Source organism: Pleurodeles waltl, chromosome 5 (genome assembly GCF_031143425.1).
Source record: "Pleurodeles waltl isolate 20211129_DDA chromosome 5, aPleWal1.hap1.20221129, whole genome shotgun sequence".
In the NCBI taxonomy this organism is placed as follows: domain Eukaryota; kingdom Metazoa; phylum Chordata; class Amphibia; order Caudata; family Salamandridae; genus Pleurodeles; species Pleurodeles waltl.
The window spans coordinates 1,333,818,982-1,333,846,593 of NC_090444.1; the positions used below are offsets into that span (position 1 = coordinate 1,333,818,982).

General features: G+C 43.7%; 1 protein-coding gene across 1 annotated transcript in view; it reads left to right on the plus strand.

The window, feature by feature from the left end:
• CEP162 (centrosomal protein 162) overlaps positions 1-27,612 on the plus strand; it is a 697,428-nt gene that overhangs the window by 331,194 nt on the left and 338,622 nt on the right. The window contains exons 14-15 of the mRNA XM_069235591.1: positions 10,635-10,774; positions 14,164-14,433. Of these exons, the coding sequence (XP_069091692.1) occupies positions 10,635-10,774; positions 14,164-14,433 (410 nt within the window). The remainder of the gene's footprint in view (positions 1-10,634; positions 10,775-14,163; positions 14,434-27,612) is intronic.

Genomic DNA, 27,612 nt, shown 5'->3' on the forward strand with positions numbered 1-27,612 from the left:
CAGATTTCTTACTGACACACCCAACCTCCCACCGCTCTGTGAATGGATTTTTAGATTCAGGGCTGTTCCTCTTTAAGGGCCTTCGTTTCACACACCTGTGGTCAGTGCTTCTGGCATGGAAAGTCATAAAAAGAAACTGACATAAGCACGCTGGGATGATGCCCATATAGGCACTGCGCATATCACTGCTGGCACAGACTATGCCACGTGGAGCTGAAGGATGCCACCTGGTGCCATGCAGGGGTTCTGCTCATGAACAAATTTACATATCCAGTCTGACGGCTGGGGATTATTCTAAAGTAAGGTATATGTGGCTAGATAAGGCGTTACCTAAGGTAAATAACTTGTTTGTTAATGTGAGACAGTTTTTGTTGTTTCCCTGTAGGAACATGGCTCCCTGTTGCAGTGACCCCCCCCCCCCCCAAACTGTTTCCCTGATATTGATGCTGACTTGACTGAGAAGTGTGCTGGGACCCTGCTAACCAGGCCCCAGCACCAGTGTTCTTTCACTAAAAATGTACCATTGTTTCCACAATTGGCACACCCCTGGCACACAGATAGGTCCCTTGTAAAAGGTACCAGTGGTACCACGGGCCCTGTGACCAGGGAAGGTCCCTGAGGGCTGCAGCATGTGTTGTGCCACCCTAAGGGACCCCTCACCTAACACACGCACACTGCCATTGCAGATTGTGTGTGTTGTTGGGGAGAAAAAGGCAAAGTCGACATGGCACCCCCATCAGGATGCCATGCACACAATATACTGCCTGTGGCATAGGTAATTCACCCCTCTAGCAGGCCTTAAAGCCCTAGGCAGGGTGCACTACACCACAGGTGTGTGCCTAGCTGCATGAGCAATATGCCCCTTCAATGTCTAAAATCATTCTTAGACATTGTAAGTACAGTGTGGCCATATTAAGTATATGGTCTGGGAGTTTGTCAAAACGAACTCCACAGCTTCATAATGGCTACACTGAATCTGGGAAGTTTGGTATCAAACTACTCAGAATAATAAACCCACACTGATGCCAGTGCTGGATTTATTACAAAATGCACACACAAGACATCTTCGAGATGACTCCTGTATTTTACCCAAACCTTCAGTGCAGGACTGACTGGTCTGTGCCAGCCTGCCACTGAGGGACAAATTTCTGACCTCCTGGGATGAGGGCCTTTTTGCTCTCTGAGGCCAGAAACAAAGCCTGCACTGGGTGGAGGTGCTTCACACCTCCTCCCTGCAGAAACTGTAACACCTAGCAGTGAGCTCCAAGGCTCAGGCTTCGTGTTACAATGCTCCAGGGCACTCCAGCTAGTGTAGGTGCCCGACCCCCGGGCACAGCCCCCACTTTTGGTGGCAAGTCCGGAAGAGATAATGAGAAAAACAAGGAGGAGTCACCCTCCAGCCAGGACGACCCCTAAGTTGTCCTGAGCTGAGGTGACCCCTGCCTTGGAAAATCCTCCATCTTGCTTTGGAGGATTTTCCCAGTATGATTAGGAATGTGCCCCCCCTCCCCACAGTGAGGAGGCACAAAGAGGGTGTAGCCAACCTCAAGGACAGTAGCCATTGGCTACTGCCCCCCCAGACCTAAACACACCCCTAAATTGAGTATTTAGGGGTGACCCTGAACCCAGGAAACCAGATTCCTGACAACCTGAAACAAGAAGGACTGCTGACCTGAAAGCCCTGCAGAAACGACGGAGACAACAACTGACTTGGCCCCAGCCCTACCGGCCTGCCTCCAGACTCAAAGAACCCGCAACAGCAATGCATCCTGCAGGACCAAGAAACTCCTGAGGACAGCGACTGTCCAAAACTACAACAAAGAAACCAACTTGAAAGAAGACTCCAGCCTCACTCTGGAAGCGTGTGTCTTCACACTCTGCACCCGATGCCCCTGGCTTGTGTCCAGAAGAACCAACACCGCAGAGAGGACCCCCAGGTGGCTCCTAAGACGTGGACACCCTGAGTCGACCTCCCTGCACCCCCACAGCTACGCCCGCAGAGAGGATTTAGAGGCTCCCTCTGACTGCGACTGCCCGGTAACAAAGGAACCCGATGCCTGAAAGAAGCACTGCACCCGCAGCCCCCAGGACCGAGAGGAACCAACCACTTGTGCAGGAGTGACCATCAGGCGGCCCTCATCCTAGCCCAGTCGGTGGCTGGCCCAAGAAGCCCCCCCGTGCCCTGCCTGCATCGCCAGAGTGACCCCCGGGTCCCTCCTTTGATTTCAATACAAATCCCGACGCCTTGTTCACACATTGCACCTGGCCACCCCTGTGCCGCTGAGGGTATATTTTGTGTGCCTGTTGGAGACCCTCCCCCCCCCCCCCCCCCCCCAGTGCTCTACAAAACCCCCCTGGTCTGCTCTCCGAGGATGCAGGTACTTACCTGCTAGCAGACTGGAACCGGAGCACCCCTGTTCTCCATAGGCGCCTATGCTACTTGGGCCCTACTTTGACCTCTGCACCTGACCAGCCCTGTGTTGCTGGTGCCTGGGTGTTTGGGGTTGACTTGAACCCCCAACGGTGAGCTGCCTATGCCCCAGAGACTAAACTTGTAAGTGCTTTACTTACCTGAGAAAATAACCAATACTTATCTCCCCCAGGAACTGTTGATTTTTGCAGTGTCCACTTTTAAAATAGCTTATTGCCATCTTTGCCAAAACTGTGTACATTACTGTTTTAATTCAAAGTTCCATATTTACCTAAGCCAAGTACCTTACAATTTATGTACTTTCTTGAATTCTAAATCTGTTGGTTCTAAAATAAATTAAGAAAATAATATTTTCTACATAAAAACCTATTGGCCTTGAGTTAAGTCTTTGAGTGTGTGTTCTCATTTATTGCCTGTGTGAGTACAATAAATGCTTAACACTGCCCTCTGATAAGCCTACTGCTCAACCACTCTACAACAAAATAGAGCATTAGTATTATCTAATTTTGCCACTATCAAGCTCAAGGAGGAACCCTTGGACTCTGTGCACACTATCTCTCACTTTGAGATAGTATATACAAAGCTAACTTCCTACACTCCCTCTGTCCACAATGATGATGTTAATTGTTAACTTGGGCTTCCTTTTGATGACACTGATTAGTGAACTTAATACCTTCTTGATCAGAGAACCATATCATTGGTTTCAGAATGATTGGATTATACTGAGGACAAACCCTTGTTTTTACCCAAAGTACCTACAGACTTTCACTTAAACCAGCAAATTATGTTACCGATCTATTTTGTAGACCAGCAGCCTCTGCTGAGAAGTCTTTCTGTATGTTAGAAATAAAGAGATGCTTGCTATTCTAACTGCAGAGAGACAGGGGGCTTCACAAGGTGTGCTGCGTGTGGATATCAGAATCTCAACCTGTGGCTCAATCTTGTTAACATAGGTTATCATCAGCTGGATCAAAGTTTTATAACTTTCTTCTAACGTCTTGACAACAAAGTAAACAAAAGAAGTAGTTATCAACTTTGCACAGCGGTGACCTGTAAACTGCCTGAAAGCAGCTAGTTTTCTTCCCAAACTGTTATGAACATGTATGTTGCTCCTCTGTATGTCTAGACCAGTTGTAGGAAGTTGGCTCTGTAAATACTATCTCAAAGTAAGAGATAGTGTGCACAGTGTCCAAGGGTTCCCCTTAGAGGTAAGATAGTGGCAAAAAGAGATAATTCTAATGCTCTATTTTGTGGTAGTGTGGTCGAGCAGTAGGCTTATCAGAGGAGTTGTGCTAAGCATTTGTTGTACATACACAGGCAATAAATGAGGAACACACACTCAGAGACAATTCCAGGCCAATAGGTTTTTGTATAGAAAAATATATTTTCTTAGTTTATTTTAAGAACCACAGGTTCAAGATTTACAAATAATACTTTAAATGAAAGGTCCTTCACTTAGGAACTTTAGGAACGTTGAATTAGCAAAATAGCATATACAGTTTTCACACAAATGACATAGATATTTTAAAACTTGACACTTAGTGCAATTTTCAACAGTTCCTGGGGGAGGTAAGTGTTTGTTAGTTTTGCAGGTAAGTAAACCACCTACAGGGTTCAAGTTTGGGTCCAAGGTAGCCCACCGTTGGGGGTTCAGAGCAACCCCAAAGTTACCACACCAGCAGCTCAGGGCCGGTCAGGTGCAGAGGTCAAAGTGGTGCCCAAAACGCATAGGCTTCAATGGAGAAGGGGGTGCCCCGGTTCCAGTCTGCCAGCAGGTAAGTACCCGCGTCTTCGGAGGGCAGACCAGGGGGGTTTTGTAGGGCACCGGGGGGGACACAAGTTAGCACAAAAAGTACACCCTCAGCGGCACGGGGGCGGCCGGGTGCAATGCACAAACAGGCGTCGGGTTCGCAATAGAAATCAATGGGAGACCAAGGGGTCTCTTCAGCGATGCAGACAGGCAAGGGGGGGGGGCTCCTCGGGGTAGCCACCACCTGGGCAAGGGAGAGGGCTACCTGGGGGTCGCTCCTGCACTGGAGGTCGGATCCTTCAGGTCCTGGGGGCTGCGGGTGCAGTGTCTTTACCAGGCGTCGGGTCTTTGAAGCAGGCAGTCGCAGTCAGGGGGAGCCTCTGGATTCCCTCTGCAGGCGTCGCTGTGGGGGTTCAGGGGGTTCAACTCTGGCTACTCACGGTCTCGTAGTCGCCGGGGAGTCCTCCCTGTGGTGTTTGTTCTCCACAAGTCGAGCCGGGGGCGTCGGGTGCAGAGTGCAAAGTCTCACGCTTCCGGCGGGAAACGTGTGTTGTTTCAAAGTTGCTTCTTTGTTGCAAAGTTGCAGTCTTTGGGGAACAGAGCCGCTTTCCTTGGGAGTTCTTGGTCCTTCTAGATGCAGGGTAGTTCTCTGAGACTTCAGAGGTTGCTGGACCCTGGGAACGCGTCGCTGGAGCAGTGTCTTTAGAAGGGGGGAGACAGGCCGGTAGAGCTGGGGCCAAAGCAGTTGGTGTCTCCGTCTTCTCTGCAGGTTTTTCAGTTCAGCAGTCCTCTTCTTCTTAGGTTGCAGGAATCTGAGTTCCTAGGTTCTGGGGAACCCCTAAATACTCGATTTAGGGGTGTGTTTAGGTCGGGGGGGGGTTAGTAGCCAATGGCTACTAGCCCTGAGGGTGGCTACACCCTCTTTGTGCCTCCTCCCTGAGGGGAGGGGGGCACATCCCTATCCCTATTGGGGGAATCCTCCATCTGCAAGATGGAGGATTTCTAAAAGTTAGAGTCACCTCAGCTCAGGACACCTTAGGGGCTGTCCTGACTGGCCAGTGTCTCCTCCTTGTTTTTCTCATTATCTCCTCCGGCCTTGCCGCCAAAAGTGGGGCCGTGGCCGGAGGGGGCGGGCAACTCCACTAGCTGGAGTGCCCTGGGGTACTGTAACAAAAGGGGTGAACCTTTGAGGCTCACCGCCAGGTGTTACAGCTCCTGCAGGGGGAGGTGATAAGCATCTCCACCCAGTACAGGCTTTGTTACTAGCCACAGAGTGACGAAGGCACTCTCCCCATGTGGCCAGCAACATGTCTGGTGTGTGGCAGGATGCTAAAACCAGTCAGCCTACACGGGTAGTCGGTTAAGGTTTCAGGGGGCACCTCTAAGGTGCCCTCTGGGGTGTATGTTACAATAAAATGTACACTGGCATCAGTGTGCATTTATTGTGCTGAGAAGTTTGATACCAAACTTCACAGTTTTCAGTGTAGCCATTATGGTGCTGTGGAGTCCGTGCATGACAGACTCCCAGACCATATACTCTTATGGCTACCCTGCACTTACAATGTCTAAGGTTTTGCTTAGACACTGTAGGGGCATAGTGCTCATGCACTTATGCCCTCACCTATGGTATAGTGCACCCTGCCTTAGGGCTGTAAGGCCTGCTAGAGAGGTGACTTATCTATACCTATAGGTAGTGTGAGATTGGCATGGCACCCTGAGGGGAGTGCCATGTCGACTTAGTCATTTTCTCCCCACCAGCACACACAAGCTGGCAAGCAGTGGGTATGTGCTGAGTGAGGGGTTCCCAGGGTGGCATAATACATGCTGCAGCCCTTAGAGACCTTCCCTGGCATCAGGGCCCTTGGTGCCAGAGGTACCAGTTACAAGGGACTTACCTGGATGCCAGGGTGTGCCAATTGTGGAAACAAAAGTACAGGTTAGGGAAAGAACACTGGTGCTGGGGCCTGGTTAGCAGGCCTCAGCACACTTTCAAATCATAACTTGGCATCAGCAAAGGCAAAAAGTCAGGGGGTAACCATGCCAAGGAGGCATTTCCTTACACCAGTGTTTTCCAAAGTGTGCGCCTCAGCACTCCGGTGCAGCATCAGAACTCACCAGGGATACTGCGCACATCTTGTCTACACTGGAAATGCTTTCATGGTAGTATGAAAGAAAAAGACTTGCAGTGGAAACAAATCAAACATGATGGGTTTTACAATTGTCATCGTAACACTGCAAAAACCTAACAAGTTTGGTTTATTTGCACTGCTATACTTTCTCTTTCATACTACGTACAGCTCTGTTCTAAAGATGTTACATTTAGAATGGAGCTGTATGTTAGTATGAAAAAAAAAGAATCCCAGTGCAAATAAATTAAACTTGTTAAGTTTTTGTAATGTGCATTTGTGGCCCGAGTAACCCATTTGGGAATGACATGTGTGGGAATTATGGAAGCCACATCTGTCAGCGTCTGGAATGGTTTGGACCAGCGCATGACGTCTTGCCTAATAAATAAATAGCGTGTCTGCTTAGGCAGGGCCATCCACAATTAGAACAGTGGGGGAGTGGTATTGCTGTCCATGTTCTTCAGCTACTCAAGAGAAGCAGGTAATCATAAAATCATATACATGTCAACATTTAAGAGGAATGTGGGAGGTTTTAAAAAAAGAATCGGGAGAATGTACTTCTCTCATTGAGACCTGAATCCGGGTATATTGTCATGTGTGGGAATTGCAAGTGTGGGTGGTGTTGCAGGATCCGATATCAAAAATGCTAATAATCTTTTTTTGTTGTTGTTTATTTTAACCTGCCAGGAGCAACGTGAAAGCTTTGTTAGGCAGAAAGAGCATGAGAAAACTGTTGTGCACTGGCCTGTAGCAGCAGGTTACTGGCAGTGCATTCTGCCAAATCATTCAAGGCAAGTCCCTGTCGCAGAAACCCTTTATCTGCTTCACCCAATTATTTTTAGGGAGAAAAATGGAAGTGCTCCCGAGGTCTGGCTCCCCACCCCTTAAAACAAAAAGGGACATAATGGAAAGCTGCGGGCAATGGTCAAAAGGTCAAGGAAGCCACGGGTCAAAAAAGTTTGGGAACCACTGGTCTAGACTACCAGGTAGCACTGCCCACTAGAATCAATAGCTCACACAATCTCAGGATGTGCACTAAAATACTAGATGCTGTATCATTCAGCAAGCCATATAACAGGACCATTTAGCTCTGTCAGTTGGATCCTTTCACTCGTTCCACCACCAGTCTTCATGAGAGGTAGTTCACTGTTGGCCTTTTCCTCTAAGCCCAGGCACCGCTCAACTGTAGAAAGGTTCCCAAGAGGCCCACAGAGATTAGAAAATGTACAGATTGACACTTCAAACCAAAAAACCGCCGAACGGTACAACCAAATGTTTAAGACTGCTAGTGACCAATCAGTTACTATATGAGGGTACACCACTGTTAGTTTCAGATGGTGGGTTAAACGTCAACAGTGCAGCGGGAATGTTAGCTCTGTGTGCTTCTTAACCTACAAGAGTAAATGATTACTATCTCTCAATTTTTATTGTGTCTCCGTTTGAAATGGGGAATAATTGTTTGCTGGAGGCTTAGGACCAGAGGGCTGGTCGTACTGGGTCGCCTTGACTGGCTATCTAGTATTTCCATTTCCATCCTCATATTCATGGGCTGAAACATTTTTGCCTGAAGAAGAAGCTGCCTCTGACTACCTGAAAGCAGTCTCTTTCTGATACTGATAGAGGATATTCAGACGAGGCATCTCCAAAGGCATCTGAGTGAGTGGTACTGCTTCCAGGCATCCCTTAATTTTCATGCAGGGAGGAAGAGGGGAATTAGATTTCTGGAGATAGGAGCAGAATTGCTGTGGATTATCTGTGTTTTGGATAGGATTTGATCACGTCACTGGAACTCAATGAAGGACCTCATGCCTCAGTGAAGCATTGGCCTTTTTGAGTGGGGGGTAGAAGTCTTATTTTGCAAACAGTGGTGGGGTGGTTGATTAAAATCTGCCTCATTCACAGTGGTGGGAAGTAAATCATTTTGCGGAATTCTCTGATGCATCTAGATGGGGACCAGTTCCTAGTCCAGCTGAATAAAGCTAGGTGTAGTTCATAAGTAATGCTATACTTTCCTGTAGGTCTGCAGTAATACTGGGGACTTATGTGCCACCCTTGTGAAATGGGAATGTACTATGTCATATACTCCTGTGAACAAAGGAGTGTGAGAATAACAGTGCAATCATCATATACAAACCTGTCAACAATTGCAGCATGCAGTTACGATCAGATCAGTATTTGGGAAGAACCAGGTCCATTATTTCTCTTCTGAATTGTCCAAAACTGCTGCTGGATCTTATACTTTTGGGGAGTTTATTTCCACAGCTTACAGGTCTGTACTCAGAAGGAGCTCCCACTAAGGTGAGTTTTCTGATAAGTGGGGATTTTCGTGGAGCCATCCTGGAGCTTAGGAAATTGGTCCTCACCAAGGATCACCCATGTGCAGTGCAAAGTGCTTTGAAGAAGATTCTTGTTGCCACTGACACCCAGTGAAGAGTTTGAAAACTTGTCTTGCATCAGCGTCCTGGATGTTTTGTAATTTATGGATTAGATTTCCGAGACTCCAATCTGCATCCCGTTATCATAGTCTCGATGGACTATCACTAGGGCAGGGGATTCCTGAACCCTGCATGAAATACCTAGGTATGGGAAGATATTCCAAAGTATTCTCATAGTATAGAAAGTGCTGCTAGTCAATTTGTTAATTTGTGATTTGATTGCGTGCTTAGAGTTCATGGTCACTTCAGGTTTGTATCCTTCACTTGGCATGGCAGACAGCAGCAGTCACATTTGAAGAAGTGAGGGGAAATAGCGCGGGATATTGTCTAGCCCGATCAACAGGCTAGTATTTCAATTTTTGAGTATTTAAATTTGAGGACATTATCATCCATTGTTTACTGGCTGTTCAAACATTCTCCGAGCCCAAATGTATTGACTGCTAATGGATGTGCTAGTTTTGAGATGGCTCGAGTAACATTACATATTTGTAACCGTCATACAATAGGATTTTATTCATTTTATTGCAGTGCCCTGAAATCCTGTGTCATAAAGTCTTTGGGCTAGTATTTGGTGGTGAGCTGTGTCAAAGGTCTCCAATAAGTCGGGTAGTAATACAGCATTGAACTTTGTTGCTATTGACAGAGTTCTTGAGATGATACTGGAAGGAGATCTTTTCATTCTTCCAGGTCTTGATACCTTTATTTTTTTGTTAGATAGTATGCTTTTTGATGAAATCTTGGAACAGACTACAGTTTTAATCAATTTACTAAGAATGGTCCATTTGATACTTGTCTGTAATTAGTTTCGGTCAGCGTGGCCTTGTTTCTGTTTCTTTAGTATATAGTTTTTTTTTCTGAAGGATAGTTTCAATTTGCTTCAGTTGTTGGGTAGGATGTGATCTGTCGCTGGAATGGCTGGAAAGGATTCTAGAATAGCTTGCAAGTTGCACCATGGCTCCTTCCATTGGCAAACTAATATTTTGATGAATATACTGAATCTACAGAGATTCTTTCTCACAATCTGTCTTGTCCCCTCCATATCTTGAAGCACTATACAAATAGCCAAGCTAGCATACCATGAGTTAATGGAGAAAGTGTAATGGCAATTTCGCTCTTTGAGAAGGCCCTAATTGCCCCCTCACTGCGTGATATTGTGAACCATTTCCCGTGCCTACATTAGTGAGGCACCCTGTCTCTATGGTAATGGTAATTTCTCACCCCTTTATGTTGACATCCTCTATTGGTTTATTCTATGTTCATAGCAAAGCATGCAGAGTCTGCAGTTCCCTTTCCCTGGCCTTTCTACTCCAGTTTTGGGATTATTCCCAGTGCCGAGCCTCTGGCTTGGTGTGTAAGGCCCAGCATTATGTAGAGCATAATCGCCAGGAAGAGTACAATACAGATAAGTATGAAATGTACACAACATACACTTTTTACACAATAATCTGCCCGTTTTAATTTTTCTTAGTAAATCGTTTATCCTTTTGGGTTTGTAAATGCACCAGTTCGTTATAAAATACATATATTTTACAGCAGTGAGCATTATTCCACTCATGACGCTAGTGGTTCAATTGAGTACTTGTACTGAACTGTTACAATTAGCGAACTGTTTATTCTCTCATAAGTAACATTCGAGATGGTAATTCACGAGGACATGCCCATATAATGCAGTTGTATTTTTTTAAATAAAAAAATCGACTTTTGCAGGACATTTTCTTAAAGTATTGTCTGGTAAAGTGCAATTCGCCTGTCTAATGCAAGCATGACATGTTCATGTCATGGTTGTTAAATAGCTAATCTTTCACGCGATGCCTGAAGAGTGTTGACTGATTTTTCCAACGTTGCGTCTGCTGAATGTTTTGTGCTTTAATTTTCTTTTATGCAAAATGAAGGACCCTTATCTCCGCACAAGACTATGGAAGCTGCCAAAAACGTGCCCGGCCTTAAGTATGAAAACCCTTCGTCTGCATCGCCATACATCAAAAATTCTGAACACCATGTTACTAGGACGACAAATTTGCACCACGAGCATGTAAGTCGAGATACTCCTACATAACCTGTGTGTCAGTTTACCATCATCTTTATCAATGAGACACCAGACGCTTTGTAAAAAAATATTTTGTTGCGGATCGGACAACGTGTCTCAAAAACAAACGCAAAAAAATAGAAAAGGGGTAGGGTTACCCACCCCCCCAGCCTTGGTGCAGGACAAAGAAGCATTTTTTTCCATAATAATTAATAAGGAGTGGAGCACACGTTGCCCCCCCTCCTAGGGATTTCAAAAGCCTCAGGGATCCCCACCTCCCTGAGGGGAATGTATAATAAGAATACAAGGCACCCCCCCCCCCCCCCCACCCCCCCCCCCCACCCCCAGCCTTGGTGACCACAGCCTCCCCAGGGATATTTTAAAAAAGCGCCCTAAGGTAACTATAACTCGCACCCTTGCCATGCACTCCTAATTACCACAGATATTCCAACACTCATGACATCTTTGATAACATAATTGATAATATCAGTGTAACATTTGCAGTGCAATTATTGGTGAGAACACTGTGCATGACGGGCACACAAGTTTATGCAACTATAACTTATGCCCTAAGGGTACCTTAGGGCATGAGTTATAGTTACTTGAAAGAACACTTAACTAGAACCGTTGATCTTATATGGTTTTATACTTTTATAAAGTATGCCTACTATAATGTTCCTATAACATTTGTTTTTGTAAGTGAATTTCTATGTTATTTTTTGAATTCTGTTTTCTAACTACACACACACACACACACACATATATATATATATATATATATATATATATATATATATGTATATATATATATATATATATATATATATATATATATATATATATATATATATATATATATATATATATATATATATATATAAAATTAGCCTGCCTTCTATTCTTGTAGCAGCCGTTTTCAGGTTTTTTTGATAGACACTGGAGGGTGGGATCTCAGGAAATGCGTGCTGTATTTTTCTATGTCCATTAGCAGCTACTGGTTTATTCAATACATTTTCGTAGTGCACACTATGAACAGGTCTAAGGAAACCTAAGATAGTGGTGTTCTTTTAACAACATTTATTGAGTTTTCAATGTGAACTTACAAACCTATGCATAAGAGGAAATACATACAGCTTTGTGACACCTTTAAATTTTGGGAAATAATGTTCAAGGAGAGGCAGAGTACCATCCTTGTGTTTCCATTTCCACAGGAACTGGATTAAGTTGTTGTTCTTCAAATCTTATCCCCAGTGATAGCTGTTCAATATTTTCCCCTCCTGCTTGGAGTGCTTTTGGACAGATGTGTGGGTGCATTTAATCAGAAAAGCAGTCCCTTTACATCCATTCCTCAATGGGCCAGCCTTGAATTGCTCTCTGTCCCCAACTTTTTAGCTGACATATATGCTGCTCACCTTCTAAGATACGGTTTTGTTTGCACCGACATAGTGCCATCCTGGGTCCTGCATTTTTGGAACTCAGGAGATAATTTACATGGTGCTTAGGATTTAAACTGAAAACTATGGTTTGTAGTCGTCCAAACAAGAGTCAATGGTCGTACCCTAAAAGTGAGGCCCAACCTTCATTGGGTTGAAGTACAGTACATGTGGGCATAGTTGCTGTGTCATGAGTTATATAGGTACAGACCTTTGGCTTGAAGGGATGTTGAAGGGAAATCTTAACAAATGGATAATGTGTTACACAACATTTAAACAGTATTTTGGAAGCTGCCCAAAGGTGTACGAATTGCTGGTATGGATGTTGCAACATATGAGGTGCTTTTGACCTGACCTTAGCTCCCCTTTATGTTGTAGGCATAATGTTTGAGAGTGGGAAGGTTGATTAACAGAGATTAAGTTTAGCATCTTCCAGATGCACTTTTTTGTTATGCTGTGTGCATATTTTAAAGGTGTTTATTTGTTGAAATCTACTGCCATTTCCATACCTTCTGTAGGGAATGTGAAGGGTCACTCACAGTTGGCGCTCAATCAAAAAGGAGACTGGGAACTCCCTCTGTTTTGCTCAAAGTGCTCTCAGGCCAAGACTAGATCTGTAAACTACTAAAATACCAAACACATTTTTATTTGGCCTCTCAAATCCTTTGTTCTGGTCATATTGTCATTTTGGTGAGAGCAGAGCTGCTTCTGACCAGTGTGGAGGCAGAATGTAATAAGAAACATGGGCATGCTCTGGATTCATTACTGGAATGTAAACAACTTACCATTTCAACTAAACTGGATGAATGCTAGCATCTGCTCTTCCTTTGGAAAACTTACAGTGCAAAAGTTCATGATCCTGTGGACCAGGAAGACCTTTTGTCTGTGCGATGATCTGAGTTTTGCTTTATGCTGTCCGTTCCTCTCTTTCTATCATTGATCTCTCTTCAGTGACATTGGCTTCCATCTAAAAAGATTTTTGAATAAATTGCTGTGGCTAGGGCCCTTAATTTGTTCATCAACATAACTTAATTGTTCAAAAGTTCTGTGTGTCATACACTGTTTGAGCCAGGGTAAGATGATTTCTGAGGTCCCTTTGTGGGGAGTTAGTCCTTTGTGTTTCTAATTTGTATGAAGCCATTGGTTGACATGTTCCTTAACAGGTTTGGTGCTTAAGATCAAAGGCAATTTCTGTAGTTTTATAAATGCATGTGTTTTTTTAGAGATGTGTAATGCAGCAAATTAGTCTTTATATGTAGGCATTATTTCTTAGGTGGTAATGTCTTTGCTATCCCTTACTTGCTGTACTTCTCTTCTTTTGAATATATTTCAATATATTGGGAAGGAGAGAAAGCAGGACATCTGGGTAAGTCTAGACGATTGGCGGTAATTCAGGTACTGTTTGTTCCCTTGGTCTCCCTTCTTGACACTACACAACATGTCATTCCCTTTCCCATACTAACTTACTCCAAGGGATCATATTTAATTAGGACATAAAAAAGCCTGTAGGAACTCACAAATTGTTCTTAGGGGCCTAAATAGAGAGTTCTCTGTTATACCATTGAGGGTGCACCAGGGCTGTCAAGCTACAATGTTTTTTTGTAATTGTAAGAACTTTGCAGTAAGGTGTTCTTGATAGGTAAGGTTATCAAAAAGTTAGGAAGCACCAAGAGAATGGAATAAAACCTTCTCAGAGAACATGAATGTAGTTTTCTTTCCTTCACCTTACTGAAGAAAATCTTCTATGGTATTTCAACCCAGGGTACCTTGAACACACTCTTAAATTAGTATACCAATAAAATTAAGTGAAGTGAAAATACATTGTCCATGTGTAAGGTCTCCAAATACATGGCTTGCCTGCTGACTGACCTTCTAATGTCTCCATTTGTAACCACCAAAAAATACTTTCTAGTGCTTCCTCACAAAGTTTAAGAATTTACTAGGGTGTACTAATTCTTACAGATTAATGTGCCAGTGGATATTCCTGAGAACGTTCATGGGGATTATTCCTCACTCAACATGAGCAGGCCTACGCAAAACGAACTTCACCTACGAAAGGTAATTGAAGATCTAGAGGCTAAATGGAGACAAGAACATCTTCTGCTCGAACATATGAAAAAGGAATTTTTGGAAAAAGAGAATGATCTGGAGCAGAAGATGAAAGAGATGAAAGAACAACAGGAGAGAGAATTGATGCAACTTAAACAGGATAACTATATTCTTCAAACCAAGGTATTTCCCACATTATCCACAATCCTCCTCTTGATTTTCAATCTTCTTTGTTTTTTTTCCTTCTTTTGTTTATGCTCTACAGGGTAGTCTTCACCAAAAATAATGTTTTGTTTAAAGGTGTATTACTAAAGTTCTAAAGGTTAATGTTAATAGTGATGCGCTTGGCTATGTCCAGGACTGGCAGATAAAGCAACATTTCAGTTTAGTTTATTAACTTGACATACCCCTTTCAAATTGATTTTTCTCTTACCACACAGTTTTCTCCAGTGGACAATATTATGTTCTGTGTACCCCATTTTAGGCTGTGGCAGCCTGGAAGAGTGCACATAACTTTGTTCCATTTGGATGGTTTGAGGCATGTCTGCGTTTACTATCATGATGAGAAATGCAGAGTTCTGAAAAGTCTCATTGGGTCAGCAGTGGCTGGCTCAGTCGTCTTTAATGCAAGCAGTGGCTTTACCAGATCAGTGATTTGTCTAGTGTTGTTCCAAGTCACACAGCTTTCTAATTCTCAGTAAGCTCATAAAGGTGGCACAGAGTGAGGGTTGATAGGCACACATTTATAATCATAAGGTTGCCCAACTTTGTGGACATAGGGAAGCTCCTCATTACAATGGAGACAGGGGCAGATAAGGCCTGTTGGTTGGGAAACTGAATAAGGTAAAAAATAGTAGAACTAATACTTAGAGTGAAGTACATGTGTCGAGGCATATGTGTGGCAGGAAGCATTGCCAATAGTGGGAGGAGATTCTGTTCTTGATTAGCTTCAAAAGCTAGTGGAATTCAGATCAGCAAATCCGTGAAAGAAGGAAAGACAAAAGGGGCGATTTCATACAAAAGTATAGCTCCAATTGAACACCTCTCAGTGAAGAACACCAAACTAGTACAATTTAATATTTTAGAACAGTGGTTCTCTTCCAGGGGATCCTCATTAATAGTCATAAGCAAAGAATATTCCCGCCCACGTCCGGGGGCCCCGGAGCACATAAAATATTAAAATAAATGTATATATATAGGAAAGTACCCTCTTTTTGGCATGGTTATCCCCACCTTTTGCCTGCTATCAGTGTGCTTAGACTGTTTTCACTGGGATCCTGCTAACCAGGACCCCAGTGATTGTGCTCTTTCCCTCCAAATGGGGTTACCTAGGACTTTTGTGCACTCCACAATGGGCACACTGGTGTCCCCTTATAAGTCCCTAGTATATGGTACTTAGGTACCCAGGGCATTGGGACACCAGCCCCCCCTCCCCCTCATGGGCTACAGCATGTATCATGCCCCCCATGGGAGCCTATGCAAAATGCGTCTGCAGACCTGCCATTGCAGTCTGCGTGAAAAGGTGCACCCCAGGTCACTACACCAGGTCATTGTAAGTCACCCCTACGGTAGGTCCTCCTACCCCAGAGGGCAGGGTGCAGGTCCCTATGTGTGAGGGCACCCCTGCATGAGCAGAGGTGCCCTTACGAACTCCAGTTCCAATGCAATGGACTTCTTAAGAGCAGGGAAGCAATTTTACCCGTGTACTGGCCATAGGTCACTACCTGTGTCCAGCTACATAATGGTAACTCCAAACTTGCACATATTTGGTATCAAACATGTTGGAATCATTCCCCAATACTAATGGCAGAATTGGTTGTATGGTTCCATGCACTCTGGGAGCTCCTCAGAGGACCCCCCCAGCATTGCTCCTACCAGTCTTCCAGGGTTTTACAGGCAGCCCACGCTGATGCCACCTCTCAGACAGGTGTCTGCCCTCCTGCTGCTTGACCAGCTCAGGCAGAACAAGCAAAACCCTTTCACTTTGAAATAGGTATTCCAAGGCTGGGGAGGGGTATCCTCCCTAAGCCACCTGTTTGCTTTAGAGGGCACATTTGGTGCCCTTCTTGCATAAACCGGTTTGCACCAGTCCAGGAAGCTCTGGTCCCTGCTCTGTCGTGAAACTGGACAAAGGAAAGGAGAGTGACCACTCCCCTGTCCATCACCACTCTGGGGTGCTGCCCAGAGCTCCTCCAGTTGGTCACTTGATTCTGCCATCTTGGAAACAAGATGTGCAGAGGCCCCTGGGAGCATCTGAGTGGCCAGGTCAGACAGGTGACATCAGAGATCCCTCTTGATAGGTGGTCACCGTGCAAGGTGACCAAACCCCCTTTTAGGGCTATTTAGGGACTCCCTTGCGTGTGGGTCCCCATATTCGGCATGCAAGACTCCTTTGCATCGTATACTTCTGCTCCTGGCCACCAAAACCACAACTGGACACCTGAGGAACCAAAAAGACTGCAACTCCCTAGATGACTTCGCGTTGCAACATTGTTTCCCCGGCTCCTTCCAGCAACTGCAACATTTCCCTGGCTCTGCATCCTCTGAGGTTTGCAAAACTTCAACTGCACCAAGAAGCAAGAAGGCATCTTCCTTGGAGTGAAGGAGTCCTCCCCTGCATCTGCAGGCACCTCAGCAAAGACGTCCAGCTGCGTGGATCTACCCTCCTCTGGAATTACGTGGATTCTGCAACACAGGTGGTGGTCTAGAGTGGTCCCCTTGGTCCTCTTTGCCCTTTCTCCACTTTAGGAGATGGTGAGCCCTTGCTTACTCTTGTGTACTGTAACTCTTGCAGCAACCAAGGCTTGGTGTCTTCCGCTCCAAGGGATCTTCAGGTTTCGAGTAGCCCGGGCCTCCAGCACTTCATCCTTGCAAGGACAGTCTCTCCTCTGCTGCTCAAGTGATGTGGAGCCCGTTCCAGGTGTGCTGATTGGGCCTCACCTAATGTGCCTGCTGCCAGTGGGTTGCCTGTGGGGGCTATGACTGTTTCTGCTGGCTCTCCCGACTGCTGAGGGTCAACCCGGAATCCCCTCTAAGGGTTGAGTCTTGTGGACTTTGCTGGTCCTCTTCAGCCCTGCAACTCTTCTTTTGTTCCTCTTGCATTTGCCAAGGTTTGTTGGTGGTTCTCCTAACCACTGACCATCTGCGACTGGCGTAGGACATCATCTGCACTGCTCAAAGGACTCCTCTGCAGCTCTTGGGCTCCACAGCCGATCTTTTCCTCCCCTCGTCAACCCGGATCTTCATCCACAGAAGGGTGGGTATTGGCTCCTGCCCCGACTGGACACTCCATTGTGGACTGGACTCTGTCCCCTTCTTTTGCAGGTCCTCTTCTTCCAGAATCCACCTTTGGTTCCTCTGGCCTGGTCCAGTTCTTGCACAATCAGTGTTCTAAGTCCTCTTGTTAGTCCTTGGGAAGGCCAGGTACTTAGTTCTGCTCTCCTGGTTCACCGGGGGGTCACTTAGCTGCTAAACTCTGTGGTCCCGCATTCTCCCAGCTCCCCTCTAGCTACCCCATATCCTTGTGTGGGGGGCTTCATTTCACATTCCACTATATTAGTATATTGTTTGGTCCTCCCCTAGAGCCCCAACTACTGTTTTTCTACAATTCTTACCAATGCTTGTTGTTTCCTATGCTAATTCCTAATTATTATTGGGTATGTATGTATGTACATATATATATATTTTGCAAAACAAGGTTGTCCTCTGTAAACAGCGCACTCCCAACAGGTTATGTAATCTGGAAAAATAGCAAAGCCAGCAACTCACAGTGAATTATTCAAGCATTTTCATTATTCCAGGCCTTGTGTTGTTAATTCATCTCTGGACACGTGTTTCTGGGTTAATCCCTTCATCAGCAGAGAAAAAATAAAAAGTATTTCACCCTCGTAGGTTCAGCCATTGCTGGAGGGGTGTTCCAGACACCTCTTTCCTTGTTAAACGACAGAGTGCGTGGCCCTTCAGCTGGTTTAATTGCAGGCACCTGATTAGCCTGTTTAAATACCAGCCTCGCCCCAGTGGACCTCTGAAGTGAGTTACAAAGTGCACGCTGGTTACGGTAGTCCTGCACATTATATCATATTACCCCAAGTGGGTTGCTGGAGCCAGAAGAAAAATTTAAAAGAAGTGCATGACCTATGTAGGTAAATTCAAAGTAAAATTGTCAGATTTGCTGTAAGTGTTCCAACCTGATGCTCGAAATGTGACAATCCATTTTAGACACACAGACATGCTCCTATGTGCAGTGGTGCTACTTTCCTGGCTAGACAGGGCGGTAATTTATTGCAAAAAAACTTTGTCCTCTGTGAAAAGACAGTCTTTTAACAAGGAAAGAGATGTCTGGAACACCTCCAGCAAATGGCTGCACCTACGAGGGTGAAATACTTTTTATTTTATCTCTGCTGTGTGACTATTGTGGTATTGCATAAGCTTTGCATGTCTCCTAGATAAATTTGGCTGCTCATCCACAGCTACCTCTAGAGAGCCCTGGTATATATATATATATATATATATATATATATATATATATATCCAAGAAAGAAGTGACTCAACAGATGATCTCACTAAAGAACAAAAATATATTTCTACTACGTTTCAGCTTCCGCCTTCCTCAGGTAGTACAAGATTGTTTGCTCAGTGGCTGCACAGCTGACACTGGTGAATATTCAAAAAGCATCATGAGTGAAGATTCCAATTGCAATGTGGAATCAACGCAGTCCTGAGAACTCTTCAGATATGCAGAAATCAAGTGGTATTGTCAGTGATGTTCAGTCCATCTGGATGCAGAGATTTTAAACAGTACATCCAGAAATGTTCTCTGATGTCCAGTAGTTCTTCCTTTAAAACATGTTCCACAGGGAAAATCTTCAAATCTGATAGTAAATGGTCCACAAGGTTAAAATGGTTGACTACAGGCTGGTCAAGGTTCTTGTTAATTATTGCTGATTTGTGGCTCCTGAATCGTGTACGGAGGTCATTCACAGTTTGACCGACATATTGTTTCTACAGCTTTGACGTTGGCACTTAATCACATAAATAATGCATGTTGAGCGATATGTAAGATGCTGTCTTATTCCATAGCTCCTTTTTGTAACAGAGCTAGTTACTGATGATGTTTGTAAAAGGTATTCACATGTGATGCACCTTTTGGAATCACAGCAATTAACTCCTGCATTTGTTACAGCTTGCTTAAGTTCAGCTCTCACAATAAGTAAATTGGGACCTCTGCGGCAAGCAATGACTGGCGGTTTTGGAAAAAGCTTTTGCAATTTTTCACAAGTAGAGAGTAAGGGAAAAGTTGTTTGTATTATATTTCTGTAGTTGGGAGCTGATGGATGATAGTCAACCACAAAAGGGATTCTGTCACTTTTGTTTCCTCTGTTGTTATTCCAAATAAGTGCTTCCCTGGGCAACTGCAAAGACTTGTCAATTTGTTGCAGAATGATATGCAGAGGATAGCCTCGCTTTTTAAATAATCTAACAAGCTCCTGTAGATGGCCTTTACAAGTGTCTTCATTGCTGCAGATGCGTCTTATTCTGAGTGCTTGGCTGTAGATGATGCTGAGTTTAGTGTGGCGTGGGTGACATGAGGTCCAGTTTAGATACAAATGAGCATCTGTATGCTTGTGGTACAGATCAGTTATAATTTTTTGTTCATGAATGGTAATAATTTTTTGTTCATGAATGGTGAGTAACACATCCAGAAAAGGGAGATGACTCTTCTGTTTAGTATTGCTGCCAGTGAATTTGATGGTAGGATGAATACTGTTGATAAAAGCTGTAAATTGCTCAAGTGTTCTGCTTCCTGCATTCCATATTATAAATATGTCATCAATGGATCGTAGCCATAGCAGTTTTTTGATGTTAGAACTCGCAAGTTTATAGTCCTCCAGTTTTCCCATGAAGATATTTGCATAGGAAGGAGCCATCCGAGTGCCCATTGATATCCCTTGTATCTGCAAATAGTGTTTACCATTGAAGGTAAAATTGTTGGATTTAAGGATAACTCTTGCAAAGTTGGTAAGCACATTTGTTGATGGTTTTTTCACAGTTCTTTTATTAAGAGCTTCAGATAATGCCATAAGCCCATCATCATGTGGTATATTGGTGTATAAAGATGTTACATCAAATGTAGCCAGAAGAGTGTCATCATCAAATGTATAGGTTTGGTTATCTGAAGCTCTTAATGAAAGAACTGTGATCCTGCATCTTCCAGTGTATATATATATATATACACACTGACAGTTAAGTGATAGTTAGGTCATTTCCTTTTTCTGGTTTCTTCTGTGCGGATCCCTGAGCATTAGCTCTTCAGTTTACTTGACTTTTTGTCAAAAAAATTAACTTACTCTTCAAAGCCCTTCATTTCACGTGACCTTTTTAAGTACCCTGTGTAATTTCCACTAAATTTCTGACTGAAATTTATTTCCCAGTCTGAAATAATGCCAGCTTTATTCAACAAATGCCCTTTTTATGGCAGGAAAATTGCCTTTTCTGACCCACACTCTGTGTGTGTGATGTGCTTGCCTTCTCCACACTGTCCTAACACCTGCTACTATTGTAAGAACTTCTCAAAAAGGACTTTAAAAGACAGAGAAAAGAGCAGGTTACATGCCTTGCAGGAGAGAGGAAAGGTGAGACATGCAAGCGGCCTTTGGGGGGTCTAAGCCTTCCTTGAAAGAGCCCTCCTTTCATCACCAGAGGGACAACAGAAAAATCTACTCAAAAGCATCATTCTCCACTGCTGTCGCCAAGCAGAATATCAGCAGCAAGAGAAATACCAGTATGTTCCCCTTCAGCGTTGACGTTGAGTGTCCCTGTGCTGCCTCCATCGATGTCAAAGAGGTCGACGATAGAGAAATCGCAGTCGAGACACTCCTCAACGAGGACGTCAACTAGACAGCAATCAACATCAAGACATTATTCCAAGTCAAGAGACACGCTGTTGAAGCATGCGGCGTTGCATGAAAGTTTTATGTTGCATCAAGTGACACCTTGCTCGACGTTGAGTCATTCAGCGCTGCACAGGCATTCGATGTTGAAACCGACTCCAGTACCTGTTACAGAGACGTTGAGGAAGAGGTTATAGACGTCGATAAAATCACGGGCAACAAGGAAAAAACATTGTACTGATTATTACTCAACACCGTGCTCAGATATATCGACGTCAAGAAGTAGACCCTTGTCCCCATATGTCACCATAGTGCCTAGGGTGACTCCTCAATCACCACAGATTTCACAGAAACAAAGGAAAGTTAATCAAAGTCCAGGTTCTGATTACTCCCAGACATACACTCCAAGCAGAGGTACCATGCCTACCCTTTCTCCTCAGCGCACCCCTACTGGAAGGGTTTCTTCTACATCACCTGCATCCAGGCCTCAAGGGCAGCAGTTGATACCATGAAGATCTCCAAGTCCACAGTCCAGATCCCCAAGAGGAAGATCTCATTGGCACAGCACATCAGGATCTGCTTTTCTTCCAAGCTGATTCTCCTCTGGATTCTGTGATACTTCCTTTCCAGCAGCAAGGAAAACTCAGTCATCAACCGCCTCTCCCACTGTACCTCCAGACAAGAACAGTCAACCCACTGATTGCTTTGGCAAGAAGATGTGTAACATCTCCGCATCTTGAATGAAGGTTGCTAGCACCTCAGCTTTATTGGGGAGGTATGACGGAGCTCTTTGCGACTCTCAGGCAAGATTTTCAAGATATCCTTGAAGAGGGCACTCTAGTAGCAAACCTAATAATTAGTGCGGCTGCTGATACATCAGACCTTGCAGCTAATGGTTACGCCCATGGCATTTGTGCAAGATGCTCACCTTGACTCTGACTCACGGGCCTCAAGCCCGAAGCACAACATAGAATATTAAATCTCCCTTTCACTGGCACATCTCTTTAAGGAGCACATGCAAATGATGAGATGGCAAAAATAGAGTCGGAACTGGATATTCTAAAAGCATTAGGCTTTGAGAAGCGCAGAGAGTTCAGGCACAAATACAAATCCTATGACTGCAGGCTGTACCAACAGAGGGTTCAAACCCCTTACTGGTTCCAACATTCTCAACTACATTCCAGGTCACACTACCATCCTCGAAGACCAGCAAGAGGAAGAGGAACTTCTCATCAATCAACCTCCTTTGCTAAAACTCAATCAAAAAAATGAGTGCTCGCTTCCCCCATCCGTGTCTCCCGCTGTGGAGGGGGAAAGCATTACAAAACATCTAAATGAGTGGAGAAAAAGAACAAGCGACAAAATGGGTATTGAACATTGTTCATAATGGCTAATCTATAAGGTTCAAGTCACCTCCCCCTGCTGTTCCTTCAAAAATAAAATCACCTCATTTACAACTGTTGCAAAAAGAAGTGAACGCACGGATACACAAAGAAGACAGAAGAAGAGGTTGCACTTCCTCAGCGGGGCAGAGGGATATATTTACAATACTTTCTGGTTCAGAAAAAGCATCCAATTCCTCAGTACAGATCAATCTTAGACTTCCGACTCCTGAAAAAGTACATTCTCAAAGGAAAATCTAGGATGGTGGCTCTTCACTAGATCTACCCACAATTATATCAGGGGGACTGGATGTGCTCCATAGACCTTCAGGATGTGTACTTCCACATTCCGATCAGAAAAAGACATCAGAGTTTTCTCCGCTTCAAAGTGGCATCCAAGCACTACCTGTACAATGTATTGTCGTTCGGGCTCATATCTGCTCCCCGGACATTCTCGAAATGATTGGTAGTAGTAGCTGCACACATTAGGAAGTGGAGAATATTAGTCTACCCTTACCTGGACGATCCACTAATCAAAAGACACTCTCCAGCACAAACAGAGCAACACTATCATTGCAAGTATATACCAAGAAATCCATAAAAGTACCAACTCAAAAACTGCACTACTCAGGAGCAACTCTGGATACAAACCTCACAATATTATATCCTTTGGAGGAGAGGTTATCCTCAATCAACATGAAATGTCACATTCTCCTCCAAACTACTCGTCCGATGGTCAGACAAGTAACGTTGTTACTGGGGTCAATGGCTTCCTGCATTTTCATTGTCCCCAATGCCAGGTTATACGTTAGGCCACTGCAACAGACTCTGGAAGACCAGCGCTCTCAGCAATCCAACCTCTGGGAACACAAGCTGGTCCTGTCACAAGAAGCCAGACAGTCGTTCAAATTCTTGATGCAACAACGTCACCTTCTAACAGGAGTTCCTTTCCACCAGAACTTACCCACACAGACTGTCATAACGGATGCTTCCCTTTAGGACTGGGGGGGGGGTTCACATGGGCTCTCTTCTGGTTCAAGGTTTGTGTTCAGACAAGGAGAAGCTGTATCACAGAAACATGCTGGAACTCAGAGCAGTTCGTCTCACACTGATGTCATTTTACCCATCCATAAAGACAGATGCTCTCTTCATACAGATGAACAACATGACCACAATGCATTATTTGAACAAGCAGGGAGGAGATCACTCTTGTGCACTATTCCTGGAGGCACAAGCCATCTTGAAGTGGCTACCGGTCAGAGGTCTGTCAATATCTGACATTTATCTTCCAGGAGAATCAAACAACCAGGCAGATTTCTTCCTAAATCCAGCTTCACAGAAACACACGACTGGATTCCAGACGAAGAAGTCATCCAAAATATTTTTCAGGCATGTTGTCATCTCAAATCGATCTCTTTGCAGGCGAAAGAAACAAAAAATGCCCAACCTTTGCATCAAGGTGGTACCAACCAGGGACAAAAGGGAATGCTCTTTTGATAGACTGATCCAAGACATTTCTATACGCTTTCCCCCCTTTCCATTAATACCAACAGTTATAAGCAAACTTTACTGAGCCAAGACCAAAATGATCCTAATAGCCTCAGAATGGCCTCACCAGTGGTGTTACCCGGACCTTCTGCAACTTTCAGAAAGACCACACAGGAGACTGCTGTGAAAACCGGATCTCCTACAAAGCTCGGAGGGAAGATATACCACCACAAACTTCCCTTGCTGAGCTTGACAGCATTGCTCCTAAATTCCTGCAATATGGTCACTGAGGCCTACCCCAGGAATGCCTGAACATTCTCAAGGAGTCAAAAAGACCGGCCACAAGATGCTCCTATGCCTTTAAATGGAAACAAATTCTACTTATTGTGTGCTCAGAATAATAATCACCCAATTCTGGGCCAGGAGGAGGTCATTTTACCTTATCTTCTCCATCTAGCACACTCAGGTTTACAGAGTTCCTCTGTTAAAGTTCACCTTGCAGCAATTGCTGCTTACAGATAATGACCCTCTCAAAGATCATTCTTCCAAATGGCAATTTTTGAAGATTTTTTAGAGGGTTTGAAAAAGGTGTTTCCCCCAGTTCGCCCCCACTTTCTTCTTTGGGAGTTGAATGTAGTACTATCAAAGCTCATGGGTTCACCGTTTGAGCCTATACATAAGGCTTCTTTTCATCACCTTACATGGAAGACTGCCTTACTTGTCGCTGTCACTCAGCTTGCAGAGTTAGTGAAATTCAGTCTCTCTGTGCCAAAGAACCTTACACTGTTTTCCATGCTAACAGGGTAGTGATAAGAACTCACCCCAGTTTTATTCCAAAAGTAGTATCTGACTTTCACATTAATCAGACAGTTTCACTCCCTACCTTCTTTCCTAACCAGTCACACCAGATTTGAAAAGAGTATTGAAGTTTTATCTGGACAAGACAAAAGACATTAGACAGTCTGACCATCTGTTTAACTATGGCCCTATAAGGACGAGCATCGCTTCCTCTGAACAATTTCAAGATGGTATATTATTATACCATATATTATTTATATTATATATTATTTATGGCCATTATTATAGATTGTATTCTATTTACTTATCAGCTAGCCAATAAACAAATATCTGGCAGGCCCAAACCCCACTCCACAAGAGATAAAGCAACAACAGCAGCTCTGCTAAAATATAATCCAATCTCTGAAATTTGCAAAGCAGCCACTTGGAGATTGGTGCATACTTTCAAAATACATTATTGTCTAGATTCAGACATTAAAGCAGATACCCAAGTGGGACAGGCCTCATTAAAAATATATTTAAATAAGCATGCTACCTGCTTTAGTTTTGATCTTGCTTCGTCAGCAGTGGTGTGGGATAGGCTTGCTACCCTATCCAGTACTTATGACTATTGATGAGGATCCCCTGGAAGAGAAGGATAAGTTACTTACCTGTAATCCTAGTTCTCTTTCAGGGAAATCCTCATCAAAGTCATAAGCAACCTGCCCACCTCCCCAGGCGAAATCTCATATACAGCAGTTATTACATGGTGGTGTTCTGTTCTTCATATCACCGTCAAAAGTACTGACCTCACTTTCACCTCTGGGACATGCTGGGATACTGAAAGTCCTGAAGGTCTTAAAGGCATGGTGCCAGTTTTTTGCTTTGATATGTTTTAAATGAAGCCTATTGGCTAACAATGCCTTTGCACTTCATCACAGTTTTTCTTCAATAAAGGATGATTTTGTACTTTATGCCTCTCTTTTTCTGACTTACAGAAATACTTGAGTCTGGTTTGATATTTATTAAAGAAAAATTTAACGAAAATTAGGCATTTATTAACTTTTAACATAAGCTGCATAGATATGTAGATAAATATATATATGGGTTACAATTTTAGGTGCAATTGTATATCTCTGTCTCGCTTTTGCGCGCTCTCTCTCTCTCTCTCTATATATATATATATATATATATATATGTATATATATATATATATATATATTTTTTTTTATGTGCTCTGGGGGCCCGCATGTGAGCGGGAATATTTAGCTTTTATGACTTTGATGAGGATTCCACTGGAAGAGAACTAGGATTACAGGTGAGTTACTGATCCTTTCCAACCTTTGGGCTTATGTGCACCCCCATTTTATAATTTATGGAACCCGGGGACCTCCCAGTGAATCATTATTGGGATCTGGGTACCCCCAACTGAGTTATTACTTGAAGCCTGGGGACCCAGGCCTAAACATTGGCAATGATTTAAGCCACAAAACAATACACAAACAATCCAGAAACTAGCATTCCATCAAACACATACACAAATGATAACATATTGTATTTAATTTGCAAACAGATCAAATTAAAAAAAAATAATAGGAAGGTTGGAACTTTCTAAATTCAATTGAAGCCACACATCGTTCATACTCCATTCTGTTTGATGCACCTACAGAGCTCTCACAAATCAATCTGAGGATAATAACTTAATTTTTTGCCTCCAGTTTTTTAGATGCCTTAACATTTACAGTGCATTTTAACATTTTCAGTTGTACATTAAGCCACTTTATTCATATATAGTTTACTAATCTGTTAATATTAGTTAATTTTCTAAGCAGTCACGGACCCCCTGAGGAGGCTTTGCGGACCCCATGGGGTCCCAAGACCACAGGTTAGAAGCCACTGTTGTAGAACACAAATTGTAACATACCCATATTCCAACAAAGCAAAATTACCTCAGATTCAGGACAGCCGAATACTTGGCTGACTGAATGCGAGGTACTAAATGGCTTAGTTTTCTAACATGGCATCTTTCATGAATTCACATGCTTAAATGATTAACCATCATCAGGATAAGAGCCTCTGGTCACACGCAAGAGCAGTACATACTACAACAAGCCCTAAAAACGAGCAAAACAAGTTAGTTTAGTAGCCACTCTGACTCATTGAAAATGATCAAAACTTCAGCACGTACAGTGGAGGTGTCTGTGCTCTTTGATCTGTACTGCACTTTCCATCAGAGGCCACCAAGGAACAGATTTCTGCCTCATGTCATGAGTTTAGGGATACTTTGCTCTTTTATTTGGACTTGCTCTACAACCTAGTAAGTGAGCTTCTATCATTTTGCTCGATATTTTACCCCAACACCTTAGGCATATCATATTGTGAGACTGTTTCTGGGGAAACTTATTGTTTGAGCCAGTAAGTTTAAATTCTTTTACTATGGCTGGGATGTCTAAGAAAAAAACTCTTTCAGACATTGCCTGGGGCAAAAAAGCCCTTCACTTTGAAGATCCACATTTAAATTGTATATATTGCTTTCATCGCTCACTAAAATTGTATATATTGCTTTCATCTGGGCCATAAACCACAGGACTACAAGACTTGTCATGAATTTGCAACAAAGAGTCTACAAGACATAGCAAGCTCAGTCCTTTTAAGGCTGAAGGATGAAGTGCATTCATGTGAGGAGGAATATTCTGTGGCGCTTTATGCCTCAAAAACTGCACAAAAATAGTCCCAGTCAGGCACAGCTAGGCAAGTGGAAAGGTTGTCTTACAGCTGCAGCAGTGGATAGTTCTGCCTCAAGGGAACCAGCCTCGAAGATCCCT